We start from the raw sequence: 15,402 nt of genomic DNA, 5'->3' as shown, positions 1-15,402 counted from the left end.
TTTTTTAAATAAAATAACAAAAATTTAATTACCTTAGGGAATCAAAACCAATGCGATCTTGGCTGGCTGAGCGTGATCTGGATGCAGGAAGTTTCAAGGAGTCTGCGCTGTTCAGCGAGTTATTGCTGGAGGAATTGCTCAGCTCACCCTGAAGCACTTTCTGCTTGGACAAATCCAGAGAGTTCAGTAGTGCATCAGCTTGATCCCGAAAGTGTGTAGCGAAATGCCAGTATGCTCTGTCAGAAAAGTAAAATAATTTTAGCAAAGAGGTTTCATGTATTTGTATAACGCACAAAATATATACAATCAGATTCAAGCTTTAAAATCTTGGATTAAACATGTGTGAAAATAAACATAATACTTTTGTTGACGTTGCCTTTTTTGTAATGCATATATTCTTAAATCGCTTAACAACAATATGGTCAATCATTGATAGACTGTGACACACAAGTATGTTTTGTCTTTTACAGACTGACCAGCCAAGTGGCAACAAGTTTGCAAAATACCCATCCCTCATTTGGTTTAATCACTTGTCCACTACTATTTGGACCACCAAGTTCTGCTTCCTGGTACGTAAATCCTTTCCATGATAAACCTCACAGTTTACTTGGGTGCTCATGCAATATAATGGAATTTTAAAAAATACATTTTAAGCTAATAACACTATTACGTCCTTACATGTGATGTTGAAATTAGTAAAAATTCAAAAGATTATGAAAATGATTGAGTAGATTTGCTAGTACTATTTTATTTTTACAAAAACAAAAAGAGGAAACAATATTAACAGTCCACCATTTTCTATTCTGAAATGGCGGATTTTTTAAAATCATAGATTGCAGTTACCTCCCCTAGAGTTTAAGAACTCTTCAACACTAATAAATACAAATCACTTTTACATCTTCAACGTTCTGATCCTCATCTGGCATCAGTTGAAATGAATGGCTCTCGTCTTCAGGAGGCCTCAAGTTTTGACAAGCTTCTGGGCTTGACCTTTACTCCTGATCTTAAATGGAACAGGTACATCAAATCTGTTGCCAAGGCCACTGGAAAAATGGTGGGATCCTTCTATCAATCCAGTAGATATCTCACTGCTGATGCAATTCTCTATTTATATAAGAGCCAGGTATGTCCAATGACGGAATACTGTTGCCACATCTGGGCAGGAGCTGCTAGAAAGGACTAGTCCTGCCTTGATAGAGTTCAAAATAGACTTCGCAGCCTTATAGGAGATATCCTTTTCTCTTCCCTGCAACCTCTATCTCACAGAAGAGATGTTGCGAGTTTGTCTCTGCTGTATCGTTATTTTCATAGAAAGTGTTCGACTGAGTTGCAGTCTATGCTTCCTCCTTGCCAAACTTTCACAAGAAACACTCGTCTAGCTGAAAACACTATCAATGATTTCCCCCACTCTTTATCTGTGCCTAAACCTAAACGTAGATTCCATGAACAAAGCTTCTTTCTTAGAACTGCACGCCTGTGGAATTGTCTTCAGTTTTCCTGCTTTCCATCTGACTACAATATGGTTGTCTTCAAGTAAACAAATTCTTGATGAGCCGTTCCACTTGTTAATAAATTTACCGAATTTCCATTACTAACGATTGCTATATTGTCCAATTTCTACTGTACACTCTTTAACCCTTATCCTCGAGTGGCCTCTTTGCCTTGATAAGTGGGGATGCCAATGTAAAAAAAAAAAAAAACCCTACAATTCAAAAAATGTTATTTTCACCTGTAATTATTTTTCTACTTGATCATTTTTTGTTATTTTTGGAAGTTTTACTAATTTTAGATATTTATAAATCAAGATAGTTGTACAAAAATATTGTAAATAAAATGTTTAGTTTTCTGCCCTTATAAAACCATGATTATCAACATCAAATTTGAGAAATTATATATTTCATATATATGAAATAAATGTTGAAGTGATCTAGTATAATTTAAAAATTAGGCCTCAGAATGTTGCATATGCATTTATTAAATAAAAAAATTTAAATAATTTTAAATAATTAAAATGTTTAAAAAAATAAAGAACCTTTTTAAATAATAACTTCACATACTTTGATATTTTATTTTTTACTTATTTAATAATAATAATAATAATATGAAACGATTGTTGACCCAACAGGTCACAAGTGGTCTAGTATAATTCAAAACTTATGTCTCAGAAAGTTGTGTATGTATTTGTACAATAAAAACAAAAGTATAATTTTTTTTTTTTTTAAATTAAATTTTAAATAATTTTTAAAAAATCTTTTAAAAATGAATTAATAAAAAAATTTTAAACATAGAAAAATAGCAATAAAAAACAATTTTTTTTCTTAATAACAATGAAAATAAATTTTATATACTTTGATACTCATTTTTTTTTATATATACTTACTTTCTACAATGTGCCCTGGTTTCGGAATCTGGATCACTAATTCCTCGTTTAATTGTATCTTGTAGAATTGCAATGTGTTTCTCTAAAATGTGTGTAGGCCAAGTGAGGAGAATTTGTTTCAGACTTTCAGCTACCATTCTGCAAGAACAAAAACATTGAAAAATAAATCTTAGCATCTCAAATTAAAAATTAGAGACATCTTAAAATTCACCTTCCATAAGACATAATGGTACTTGCACAGTTTAATTAAGACATTAAAAAATGAAAATATCCAAAAAAAGGTTATATTGTACGTATCCGTTTTGAACTGAAGATTTCCGAAAAAAAAATTTCACTTAATTTTATCAAGTAGTTTTTTTTTACAGCGGAAAAACACGTTTTTATGAGAGCGAGTTGAAGGCAGACATCTTTTTTTTAAATTTTTGTTTGGAGTTTATAAACGCCACGGGGAGATAACTCCATGTAAAGCGCTAACACTCATTCCCCATCTTTAATAACTAGCTTTTCTTCCTAAAAATCGAACCTTTTGCTCGGTATCATAACAAATTGTTTTTTTTTTTCTGTAAAACAAAACCTACTTGATAAAATAAAGTGAATTTTTTTTTTTGGAGAACTTCATTCAATAACAGATACATACAATTTAAACTTTTTTCAATATTTTCATTGTTTTAATGCCTTGATTAAACTGTACAAGTACCAACATAATTATCTATTCTGAATACAGATTTAAAAGAAACTGAATAACAACTACAATTGCAAGGATTTTAGTCACCGATCAAGTAAAATTTGGTAGAATGAAACTGTTTACAAGTTGTTTGATAGCATGCATAGGGATATTTTAAAAATAATATTGACAGATTAAAAATGGACATTACAGATGAGAGAAAAATAATACTGTAATATATGGTAGTTCAAAAATACATATTCCAGCCTATGGGCAAGTGAGGTCAGTTAAAGCCTACCCTCTGGGCCTAAAAGAGTTTGTTTTTTCTAAAGGCTGGCAATCAGATTTGTATGCCTTTCAGAGAGATGGGCTTCTAATTTTTTTAACTGTAGGATTTGTGTTTGATAAGAATTCACATTGACATACCCGTTATTCAATCTAAGAAAGAAACCGATATGATTGTGATTTCCAAAGAAATATAAACCTGTTGTTTTTAAACTTGAATTGTGGTTTTATGTAAAGGGTGAATTCTTGCGTTGTAAGACTACAACTCTGGACCGGCACAATGAGCGGGACGATCGCGATCTGTTCAGTAGAAGCAAATAAACATGTTCATAATGGGATAGAGTGATAGAAGGGTGCACACCTTGCTCAAGGGTGGCCAACAGTTTAGTGGCATGCTTGGTACTAATCATTAAATTGTACTTACCTTCGGATTATGGAATTTTTTGATGAAAAATTGCTAGTCAAAATTGGTATAAATTTGGAAGAATGTGTACACTGAAAAAGAGAAAGAAATTAATAATTTTGAAGTTTTTAAAAAAAAATTTTAAGGTATAAAAATTAACCAAATAAAGATTTCTGGCATAACTATTATTAGTAGTAGTAGAAATGAGAATGGCAATATTAATTAAAATGCTATGATTCACTGGATATGTGATATCTAGATCCAAGAAAGATACCCCTATGTTATCTATTCATCAAAAAGTAATGATACCAACATTCAACTCAATTATAAAGCCATACAAACTGAACTCATTTTAACTAATATGAACCATAGTTGTAGGTGGATTGATCAATACACCAAGTTTTGTAACTCCCAGTAGATAGGGAAAGGGGATAAATTTTTAATAAAAAATTTAGCACACGGGCCAAAAAAAAAAAAAGAGGGGGGGGGGGCTCATAACACATTAATGCTAACCTAGCTAGTTCGATAAGATACACCTGAAAAAGGTTGGAGATTACATCAACCAAAACGTCATAAAAATCACACTCAAGATGAAAACAGTTTCCCTATATTGTCCAGATTTAATCGTGTATTTAAGAATCCGATTGCACATCCACTGCATCATCCTTGTCATTTCTTTTCATTCAACACATTCTCGAAACAACACTGGACAGGTCCTGCTTCCAAAGCAACCACATGTCAAATAAACTCTTCCCTTGGTAAGCATTCATAATAGACTAAATTGTTTTAATAAGTGACGAACACTACATCTAAGTCATGTTTACTTACCTGAATTAAAAAGCGAATGCATACAGCGCCAGAAGTGGCCATCACTTTGGCAGTATTTGAGATTAACATTATTAAACTCGGTAACAATGCTTCTGCCATATGATCAGCTTTGTTGCTCAATTGTTGTGATACGTAACTGCAAATATAGAAAACATAACCAACTTACAAGTCATAAAACAAACAAAATTAGATTTTCAGTTTTAGATTTTACTAGTAGGACTAGCCGTTGCATAGATCTACAAAAAAAAATTAAAAAATTAATACAAGTTAGTGTTTTACACCTTTATATTAAAACTTATATTACTATCCCTCTCTTCCTAGCTGTTCCTCTATCTTTTTTCTCCTCCCCCACCCTCCTTTCTTATACACCCAGCCTATTCCTCTCTTGTTTGAATGTGTTGAACAAAAAAAAAAATAATTTATTTACCTTATTCAATTTAAACATGATACTGCCCTATCTTTTTTCTTCCTCCTCCCACATTAACCTCCTCTACCCAACCCTCCCTTTCTCTCCCACCCAGTCCATTTCTCTCTTGCTCTAATAAAAATAATAATCTAATTCATTTACCCTATCCATTTAAAATGTGATACTGTAATTTTATATTTATTGCTCCTAGACAACAGAGTAGAACAAAACAATAACATTCTTGATCCCAGATAATTTCATTCTCTTACCTCACTTGCTTTTACAGTAATATGAAGAGAAATGGTATTGAGAAGGAAAATAGTCCAAAAAGATTTAAATGTAATAGTGTAATTTACATTTATTGTTCACTGAACAATTCCAAGTAAAACAAAAGTTGGTTATCCATTTTCCTTAGTTACAATTTATAATATGGTAATATTAATAAATTTTATTTCTTATTATTAACATTATAAAATACCAACTTTGTGGGTATTTGCTTTGTCATATTTTACTTTTAGCCAGACCCACAAACATACAATTCCCATTTATATTATAGAAAGTATTCTCATAAAAAGAAAAATCTATATTAATAAAATTACAAGGCAATATTGTATGTGTCTGCGTTTTGTGTCTCTGACACGTTTTTTTTTCACTATCAATCCATTACTTACTGAAATGAAAAATCTCACAGCATGAAACAAGATGAAAAAAATTTCAAAATCCTATTAAAAGCAAATTCACAAATCAAATCATTTGACAATGCATTTCCACCTCTTCAAAAACATGTCAGCCATTTTAATAGTTTAATATATGAAAAACAAGAATGAATTACCTTCGAAGTTTAAAAGCATTCAAACTGTTAAAGAGAGTCATCTCTGAATTTAAAATGCTTAGTGCATTGTCATGTATTAATAGATTATTCAATAATTTTATTAAAATAAGTTATTAAAAACCAGGAGAATATGCCTGTCTGTGTTATGATCACTTGGCAGTCAAACTGTCATGCAACAACTCTTTATTATGTTATATATGTGTTTCTTTTCAATACATTTTGTTTCAACCAAATACAGAGTTGTGTCTTTCCTCTTTACTGGTACACAAAATTGGTTCAATTAATAATTTCATGACTAAAGTATATTGTAATGGATTACATTTAACTTCAAAATTATATTTAAAAATTTATTTTGTAAATGGAAACAAAAGAAAAACAGATTCTTCATTATTGTAGCAGAATTAAAAAAATGATTTATTGAATTTCAAGTAATGAACATATCTAAAAATTATAAAAAACAATAAGGTAAAAAATTAAAACAGTGTTCAAAGACAATTAGCAAAAATTAAGTTTTGTTAAATTAGCCAAAGGTTTTTAGTTTTAAGAAAATGTTTACCTCCTTTTTGTTACAATTAGAACTCTTTTTTTCTTTTTTTGCAAAACAAAATTTTTGCTAATTGTCTTCAAAACCTATTTTCGTTATATTGTTTTTCATAATTTTTGGATATGTTCATTATTGTGACATGACAATTCAGTAGATATCATTGATTTCACTTGAAATTCAATATTTCAATTTTCGAATTTCACTACAATAACGAAGAAGAGCCAAAAGTTATATAAAAAAAAAAAAATTCAATAGGTTTCACCAAGCATCAACTTTTAAAAAACTATTTTGTCATTCATGAAATGCTGGTTATTCCAGCTTGAACTTAAAAAGCAGGATGTAGTCCTCTAACAATAGTATGAACTGCAGAGTTCACCTGAATTCTTCACTGGTTACTTCCTGTTATGGAAGTTGCATTGTTGAATTATCAACTTTTAGATTTTCACAATGAGATTCACCAACACAAATTCCTGATAAGAAACAGCAACGCAACAATTTATTACAAAAGCAAAACACATGAAGAGAAAAGATTGGTTGGTTGATGGCATATCAACGATTTTTGAGTTATTTAATGTTGACTCCAGTAATTTTAGAAAAAGTTTTTATGCTTCAAATTCTTTATACCTTCAAATATTTATTCATGGTGTTTGGTTTGGGTAGTTTTGTTTTACAGCATATCAACCCTTTTCAGATTATTTAAAGTCAAATCCAGTAATTTTAGAAAAAGGTTTTATGCTTCAAATTTTTTATATCTTCAATTATTTATTCATGGTGTTTGATCTGATTGTTTTGTAACAAGAAAATTGTTTTTGTAAAGCGTGATTGAGTTTTGCAAAGGAGGGGGCAAAAAAAACAAAAAAACTTCCATGCATGGTGCATTTTTTTCTTTTTTGCCAGGAAGTCAGCATCTTCCGACAGCCTGATCTGGTAGCACCAGAATAACAGAAAAAGATAACTTACGCAACAGTGATACAAGCCTCTCTGACAACTTGTGATCGTAAATCTTTGATGGCAAGGTTTATGGATGGTTCTAGAGTGCGCAACATTGAGAAGAAATCCTCATAATCAGCAGCACCACATAACAACAAAGCCCGTATCAAGCGGAGCTGAAAGAAAATTTAAAAGGAAAATAAATTTAAAATTTAGTTCTCGTCTAGAATTCCCTCTATATTAAAATACAAAAAATAAAGAAAAATCTCTATGCTGTATGCATCTGTGATGAAATAAAAATATCATATAAATTGATCAAGTAGTTTTATTTTTAAATTTAAAAAAAAAATTAAATTTTATGAGTATCGTAGGAGTGATATAAAATAAATCTGAAAAAGAGGGGAGATAACTCAACAATAATTTAAAACTGGAGATTTATATTGTAATGCATATGAATTCCCATTGTTTAAAAATGATTTTCTTTATAAAAATTAAACTACTTGATCAATTTACTTGATTTTATAAATGTATTTTAGTTTTTTTTTATTACATTTTTTTTTTATAGATTATACAAATTTTTCTGCATTATTTCTTGATTTTGAATATAAGGGGAATTCTAGACAAGAACCAAAAATTTATAAACTTTAAAAATATTTCTCCTATTTGGTATAGCATGTTCAAACATGAAACAGTGGTATGATCGAAAAATATTTTTTAGTTTACGAGCATAAATGAACGATAATACTCAACTTTTGTGAATGTTTATAGATTATTTTTATTTTTCATCTTTGTGTCTCCTGTTGACATTTGACATTTTATAAATGGTTTCCAACTTCTTATTACCATTTCAATGATTCCTTACATATTTTAAGCAATCTGTGATTCTTGTCGATGTGAAAAAACTTTTTTTTTTCTACAGGACAGTCATAGCTTATCAAAGCCCAGAGGCAGACCAAGGATGAGGGTTAAGTGAACATAGTGATAAATGGTAATGGTAAAAATTGAGTAGAAATCGATTATTTATGAGGATGGTTCAACAAGAATTTGTTTAAGTTGCATTCGAAAATGACCATGTTATAGTCAGCTGGGAAGCACTCCTGTGGTATTGTGTTCCACAAACGGATAGCTCTAAGAAATTGTTCATGAAATTTTCGTTTATTTTTAGGTATAGGTAATATAGAGTAAGGAAATTATTGGCAGTGGTTGTAGCTACGCAAGTAGTGATTTGGAACCCTTGAAACTGTAAACTCTAAATCAATTTCCGTCCTATGCAATGGGATCAAAAACTGGGTGTCATCTTATATGCATAAAAATTATCAAGAAAAAGTTCCTTATTTTTCATCCAATACTTTTAAAAACTTGAAAGTATTTTCCCCACTTTATGTGTACTTCATTAGACTTGTAAAACTATAGTGTCCAATCCTCCGCTCCATATCTAGTACTTAAAATCCGTCATCTGAAAAGATTTAGAGAGTGCTCGTAGGTACCTTCTAATTAAATAATTATTATACACAAAGCATTGAATAAAAAGAACTCTTTTATAAACAAACCACAAAAAGATTTTATTCAGACCAGTAACAGGATAGAATGTTCAGCTGTGTGGAGTCAAGCATAGGGTTCCCTCGTGGACTTCTGTTGGTTCCCTTGTGGTGTCAATCAGCACTATTTCTGGTGCAATTGTCGATGCCGGAAGATGAGGGAAGAGAAAGAGAGAGAGTGTCCATATTTGCTGGTAGTTGGTTTCTCTCTATCATTTTAGAACAGCTTTTTTTTTTCTTTTTTTTTATTACATTTTCACCCCAAACAAGGCAAATTGCCACTTTGGTGTAGGGGGCTACTATCAGGGGAAACATCTACTGGGGTACTATGTAGGGATTAGGGCAGCGAGATGTTGGTTCACGTTGCACTTGAACTTATGCATGTCAGTACAGTTGGGGAAGCAGTGACCTGGAATGGAATTCCAAAGTCTAGCAGTTCTGGGGAAGAAACTACTGAAGTAGAAAGTTCTTTTACATCTAGGGATCTCTACAGTGTGGGGGTGTGATTTAGCAACCTGTCGGGTTTGTCGAGGGTGTTCACGTCGTGGGGGCACAAGTGCTTGCAGTTCATCAGAGCATTCACCATTATAATACTTGTAGAACAGGTAGAGGGATGCAACGTTTCGACGATGGGACAGAGGCTGAAGCTTAGATGCCAGTTTAGGGCCTATCAGATTTGCGACTCTCTTTTGAACCCTGTCAAGGAGCGAGAGACTAGTAGCCGATGCACCAGCCCAAATATGACAGCAATACTCCATACATGGGCGAATAGTGACCTTATAGTTTTCTAGCACGGTAGAGAGAGCCCACCTTCCTCGCAGCGGCCCTGGCAATGCCCTCGATGTAATTGTTCCAACTCATGTTTCCTGTGAACGTTAAGCCAAGGAGCTTGAGAGATGTACTCTCAGATAAAGAGTCGTTGGCCATTGCTATAGGTGGTAGAGAAGGTTTCTTGTAATTATTGAATGAAACCAGTTTTGTCTTGGTGGCATTGAACGTGACCATTCATTTTTGTCCCCATTCCACTACTGATTGGAGGTCATCCTCTAGTGTTTCTGCCATTACTTTAGATATATGTTCATTTGTTTTCCTGTTGTGCCTGCTATAGAGTGTGGTGTCATCAGCATATATACCCATCTCAGAGGCAATTTTGTCGGGGAGGTCATTTATGAATATCAGGAACAGCAGAGGTCCAAGGATAGATCCCTGGGGCACTCCCGCATTTATATCATATTGTTTAGATGTACGACCGTCGAGGACAACCTGGATTTTTCTCTTATCTAAGAAGGATTTACATATGTTAAGTATTCTACCAGTGATACCGTATGATCTAATCTTCCCGAGGAGACCCTCATGCCATACCCTGTCAAAAGCCTTAGATATATCTAGAGCTACCGCTCTGCCCTCTCCCGCTTTGTCCAGTGAATGGTATATGCGTTCAGAGATTACAGTGAGGATGTCTGCCGTGGAACAGGGTTGTCTAAATCCATATTGTTGGTCGGTCAGAAGTTTAGCATCTGTAAGGTGCTGGACTAGAGCATGGTTAATTAAGGTCTCAAATATTTTGGCAAAAAGTGGGAGGAGGCTAATAGGGTGATAATTTAATGGGTCAGTTCTTTCGCCAGAATTCTTAAATACTGGTACCACAGAAGCAGTTTTCCAACAGCCCGGAAAACAAGATTCATTAAGACATTTGTTGTAGAGTTTGGAGAGAACTGGAGCTATGTTGGTTAGTTTGTGTTCATGTCTTAGTTGAACCCCAGGGCCGGAGGCTGAATGAGTTCTGCTGAGTCCCAAGAGTGAAGTTGGGGACAGGTCTGTTCCATGTGGAATTGTTGTCAGTCAAAGATCCAGGAAAAAAATAGTGTTGTTGTGATTTAACCTTTATAAACTCGATCATGTGACAGAGCTGGCTTCTGATTGGACGAGCTAGAAAGAAAGTATACTCAAAATCTCAAGCTATGATAATTTGCTCTTGCTAGTGTTCGTCGTAATTTCGTCTGCTACAGAGAGCTCATCAACTAGCTACTCGAATGGTGCAGGCATCTGTGCTATGAAAACCGATGTAAGAAGCTTGACTTAATTCCTCAAGTTCCGACATTTATGCACATGTTGGCCAACAATCTCTTCAATAATCTTCCTGAAGACCTACTATTCTATCTTGTGCCAGAAAGAGGTTTAAGCAAACATAACCAGAACTATTTCACTGATGATTTCAATTAAACTTGAGGCGAGTTGCTTTCTTGATCAGAAACTCTGAACTTTAGAATAGACTTCCAGATGCAGTAATTGAGCCAACAATGCAGTAATTCAAGATAAAATTGGATAAGTGCTCAATTTTACCCCCATCTTTTAGACATAGCAACTGAAGAATACTTGTTTTATCTTTTACTAAATTGAATAAGTGTACTCCAATTTTTAAGTCTAAAATATTTTATTAAATTTTTTTTTATAAGGTATTTCCAGGGTGTTGCATGGAATAAACAAAAAAACACACTTACTCTCTATTGAAGAGATGTAGTTTGCTTGAAGCATTGTGTGCTATGTCTTTAAGGAAGTATTAGAAGGCTATTACAATGCAAAAAATGGAAAGTTGTTATTGCTGAGAAAAGGAAGACAAAAAGTTATAAGTTTTGAAAAATATATATGGTAATTATGCTACACAGAATTTTCTGCGTTTCATTTTCCTAAGGATTTGTCAGGCTATTCCATAAAATTGATCTTACTGTGTGTTTTTATATATTCACGTGGTGCAAAGTTTGCTAGTTAGCCAATCAGATTCTTTATTATTCGCACATCTATTTCTGACAACTAATATTCGTGCATTTATCAAGCAGAGGTTCACTTGACCTGTAATTCACCTCTTTCTTTGTTTGGTTTTGGAGGGAATAGAACCATCTTTTTTGTGTGTGTTCAGATACGTCTGCTTATATTTTTGTTAATACTAGTTTATTTATCCAGTATTTATTATAATTATCATTATTGTTTACTATTGTAAATATATTCACAATAGTGAATCTTACTTGAAAAATTAAAACTTCTACACAGTGATCTAATATGTGATTGTATTCCATAAAATATATTTTGAGGAAAATCCTCTTTGTTAAATGGTAGATGTTTCAAATCCCTTGAATCTAATTTTTATTTTTCCATCAACCATACGGGAGTAAATGGTAAAAATTTAACCAAATATATAATTAACAAAGTATCTGGCATATACAAAAATTTAAAAACTAATCATTCTTTTATGAATATTTAAGTACAAGAAATGAATAGTTTGTATTACTTACAGATTCAACTCTCTTCTCCCAATCATTACTGCTGTCACTTAGAATGTCTTTGATTTTATTAATATGGCCTTGGACGTCTTTGCAAGAATAGATCTGCAAAAAGAAAGTGCATTAAAGGGACAAAAATGAGAAATACTGTCAAATTTTCATATATTAATAAAAACAAAACAATAAATATTTCTCTGTTCATTTTATCTGTTTTAATTTTAAAATTTTGAATTAACAGGCAAACCATTTTTAAACTAGTTAAAAATGTAAATATTTTATAAAAAAAAAAAAAAAAAAATTTTTTTTTTAACTTTAAATATTTCTTAATTTTGGATAATAAAATATTCATCATCAGAGTCGGAGTTTTTTTTTTTTGTTTTTGTTTTTTTGTTTTGTTTTTTTTTGGTGGTTTGTTTTTGTTTTTGTTTTTCTTCCCAATAAAATGTCTGTGGTTTGTGTTGTGGTATTGAGACTGTGTACTGGTGTTCTTGTATGCGGCATTGTATAAAAATCTTATTAAAGATGCTCCTAGGAGTCAATTCTCATAGCATTACAGTGAGCACATACATAAAAAAGCTTTAACTGAAGAAATATTTTTGACAGTACTTTATGCAAGGACATTAGTACACAACTTCAATACAACATAGGTCACCGGCATTTTATGATTAGAAAAAAAATTTTTTTAAACATTTCCAGTTAAAACAATAAATTAAATATTTTTTAAAAATTTTAATAAAATATCTGCATCTTAGTATGGTTTCAAAACAGTTTGTTTAAAAATTGTTATTTTATTAAAAGATGCTTCCGAGAGCATTTTTGGCAACTTTCATAGCTATAACTTATTACTGACCTATCGTCTCAAGAGACAACGGATAACCTTAAAAGGTTGCCAGCACAATAAGAATTTTATAGTGAAATAGCAGTTAATATCAATCCTTTGCCTAACCCAGCATACTATCAATAGTGATAAAGATCAACTTTAATGAATCAACAAAAATCAATTTTTCAATGCAAGAAGTGCTTCTTCGGTTTTTGCCGTGTGAGTGTTGTAAAAAGAAATCGTTGTTTGACACTGCAGTGAAGTGCATGGATGACATTTTGAGTATTTATGAGTATAATATAACATTTGTCTTTGAAAAACTTTGTAAAAGTTATTCTTTGTAAAAATAAATCGTTGTTTGACACATTTCCCGCTTTTCTAGCGATCACCCGTATATTTATATGGTAATGCCAAGGAATTCCTATTTATCACTTAAAAATTATTTTCTTTATAAAAATTAAACTACTTAATTTATATAATTTTTGGAATAAGATGTTTTCGTTTCGTCATGGGTACATACATCATACAGATTTTTTGTTTTTTAATATATGGGAAATTCTGAACAAGAACAATTTCTTCCTTTTATACAAATTCTATACGAAAGCAATTTTTCTATATGATAAAGCGATTTCTTTTTATTGAGTAACAAAAAACATATTGACAAATAATATAAGAACATATGCAATCTCTCTCACTCAGGTGTCATGATCCAATTCCTTCCTTTTAAACACTTATATCCACTTTAACTTTTCTGCGTTTACTAATAGGAATCTTTTGCAGGTTGTGTTGGCACTGACATGCTTCTAAGCCTTCCACAAAGGAAAATTGAGTTTCCAATAGGACACTTTAATTATGAGTAAGGCATATTAAGCATTAGAGAAGCTATCAATTTGGCCAAGTAAAAGACACTGCCCATATCCCCTCCCCCTTTCATTTGCCTGCTAAAGGACAATGCCCTCCTCCTATTTACCTGTTGAAGGACAATATCACCCTTGAGGTTATCAGACTCATTTTCTTTGAATGGTAACAATTTGAACATCAAGATTGCTTGTGTCCTCGTATTATTCAGGCTACTATCTCATTTTCAGTGTTATTTTCACAACATTTCGGTCGCTGTAATCTCTAACCTTCTTCAGGTATATCTTGTCAAACTTAGTAATCTCTCACAAAGACTCCTGGCATAATGAAGAAAGTACATGATAAATTCAGTTTTAAGTTAAACCTTTTTGGGGACTAGAGGTCCAATCCTCAGTGCAAGTGAGAATTGCAAATTACTTAGGATTCCTACCCAATCATTCCTGATAGAATGAACGCACACTACTCCTGTTCATTCCTGATAGAATGAACGCACACTACTCCTGTGGATTAAATGAAGGCTTTCAAAATTCCTCACAAATTCCCGAGTTTGGCAGAAAGATTCCAAAGTTCAACAAAATACACCTGAAGAAGGTCAGAAATTACATCAATGAAAATGTTATGAACTAAAGATGAGAACAGCAATTTAAATGTTCAAAATTATTAATCCTCATCTCCAAAATTCAAAAGCATAATTCTTGTGTTTTAAAAGATGCTTTAAGGATACGGCTACATACACATATTAAGATTGCATACACCTTATTTTAGGAATAAGAGATCATTAAAAAAAAAAAAAAACCCTGAACGCCTCAACTTGTACCAACATGGCTGACTTTGCATTCAAATACCATGAAAACAAACTGTTTTTACATATTGTCCTATTAAATTGGCGTCCTTCACTTCAATTTCGAAATACAATTAGAAAAACTTACAAATAATCCTTGGCCATATATGTATGCTAGACCTCATAGAAGTTCAAACATTTACATATAGACTCGTTACATATTTCATTAGTACAATTCTAAAAAAAAAAAAAAAACTATTAAACAGTGACCAGTATAGTAGGCTCAATGAATCAAAATACTATCTACTGGATCACTTCACTTCCTTAAGAACATTTATTTTAGGTGACAACAGACAACTTTACAAATTTGTCACTTTCTTTTTAATCATAGTTGATGGAAGGCGTCTATAATAACACCAAATAATTAAAAAAAAAAAAAAAAAACAAAGCGGAATACAATTTTATTATGTTATGAGACTAAAATAGGGAAGATGGAATTTACAGAAACTGGAACATGCTACTTTATTTGGCATAGGATTTTCAAGTTAAATTATTTTATTTTATTTTTTTACAGTATTTCTATTTATTACATTGTTAGAACCATAAAAACGTGTTAAGAAGAAGTCTGATACGGGAGACGTTTCTTTATTAGGAATTAAGGTTACATGAAATCTTTTTTTTACAAGAAAAACACTTTAAAATAAGTTAAAACTCAAAAAAGTTACCAAGGTAGGTAGAAGAGTAAGTTATCTTGCCTTTGGTAACATTTATTTGTTATTTTTATTTATTTATTTTTTACCATTTTTTCTTATACCCTTTTGTTTTGTAAATTGTAAGTACAAATTATTTAACAAA

General features: G+C 31.8%; 1 protein-coding gene across 46 annotated transcripts in view; it reads right to left on the bottom strand.

Moving 5' to 3' along the window:
* The window catches only part of LOC145284881 (CLIP-associating protein 1-B-like), a 450,911-nt gene that overhangs the window by 155,467 nt on the left and 280,042 nt on the right, over positions 1-15,402 (bottom strand). For all 46 annotated transcript variants that reach the window (XM_080133909.1, XM_080133914.1, XM_080133920.1 and 43 more), the window contains exons 12-17: positions 12,101-12,193; positions 7,303-7,448; positions 4,561-4,696; positions 3,754-3,824; positions 2,381-2,518; positions 33-236 (exon numbers count right to left, since the gene is read on the bottom strand). In XM_080133909.1, coding sequence (XP_079990035.1) covers positions 33-236; positions 2,381-2,518; positions 3,754-3,824; positions 4,561-4,696; positions 7,303-7,448; positions 12,101-12,193 — 788 coding nt within the window. The remainder of the gene's footprint in view (positions 1-32; positions 237-2,380; positions 2,519-3,753; positions 3,825-4,560; positions 4,697-7,302; positions 7,449-12,100; positions 12,194-15,402) is intronic.

Source organism: Euprymna scolopes, chromosome 9 (genome assembly GCF_053919585.1).
Source record: "Euprymna scolopes isolate OS-2025 chromosome 9, ASM5391958v1, whole genome shotgun sequence".
Taxonomy (NCBI): Eukaryota; Metazoa; Mollusca; class Cephalopoda; order Sepiida; family Sepiolidae; genus Euprymna; species Euprymna scolopes.
This window is presented reverse-complemented; position numbering and strand designations above follow the sequence as displayed.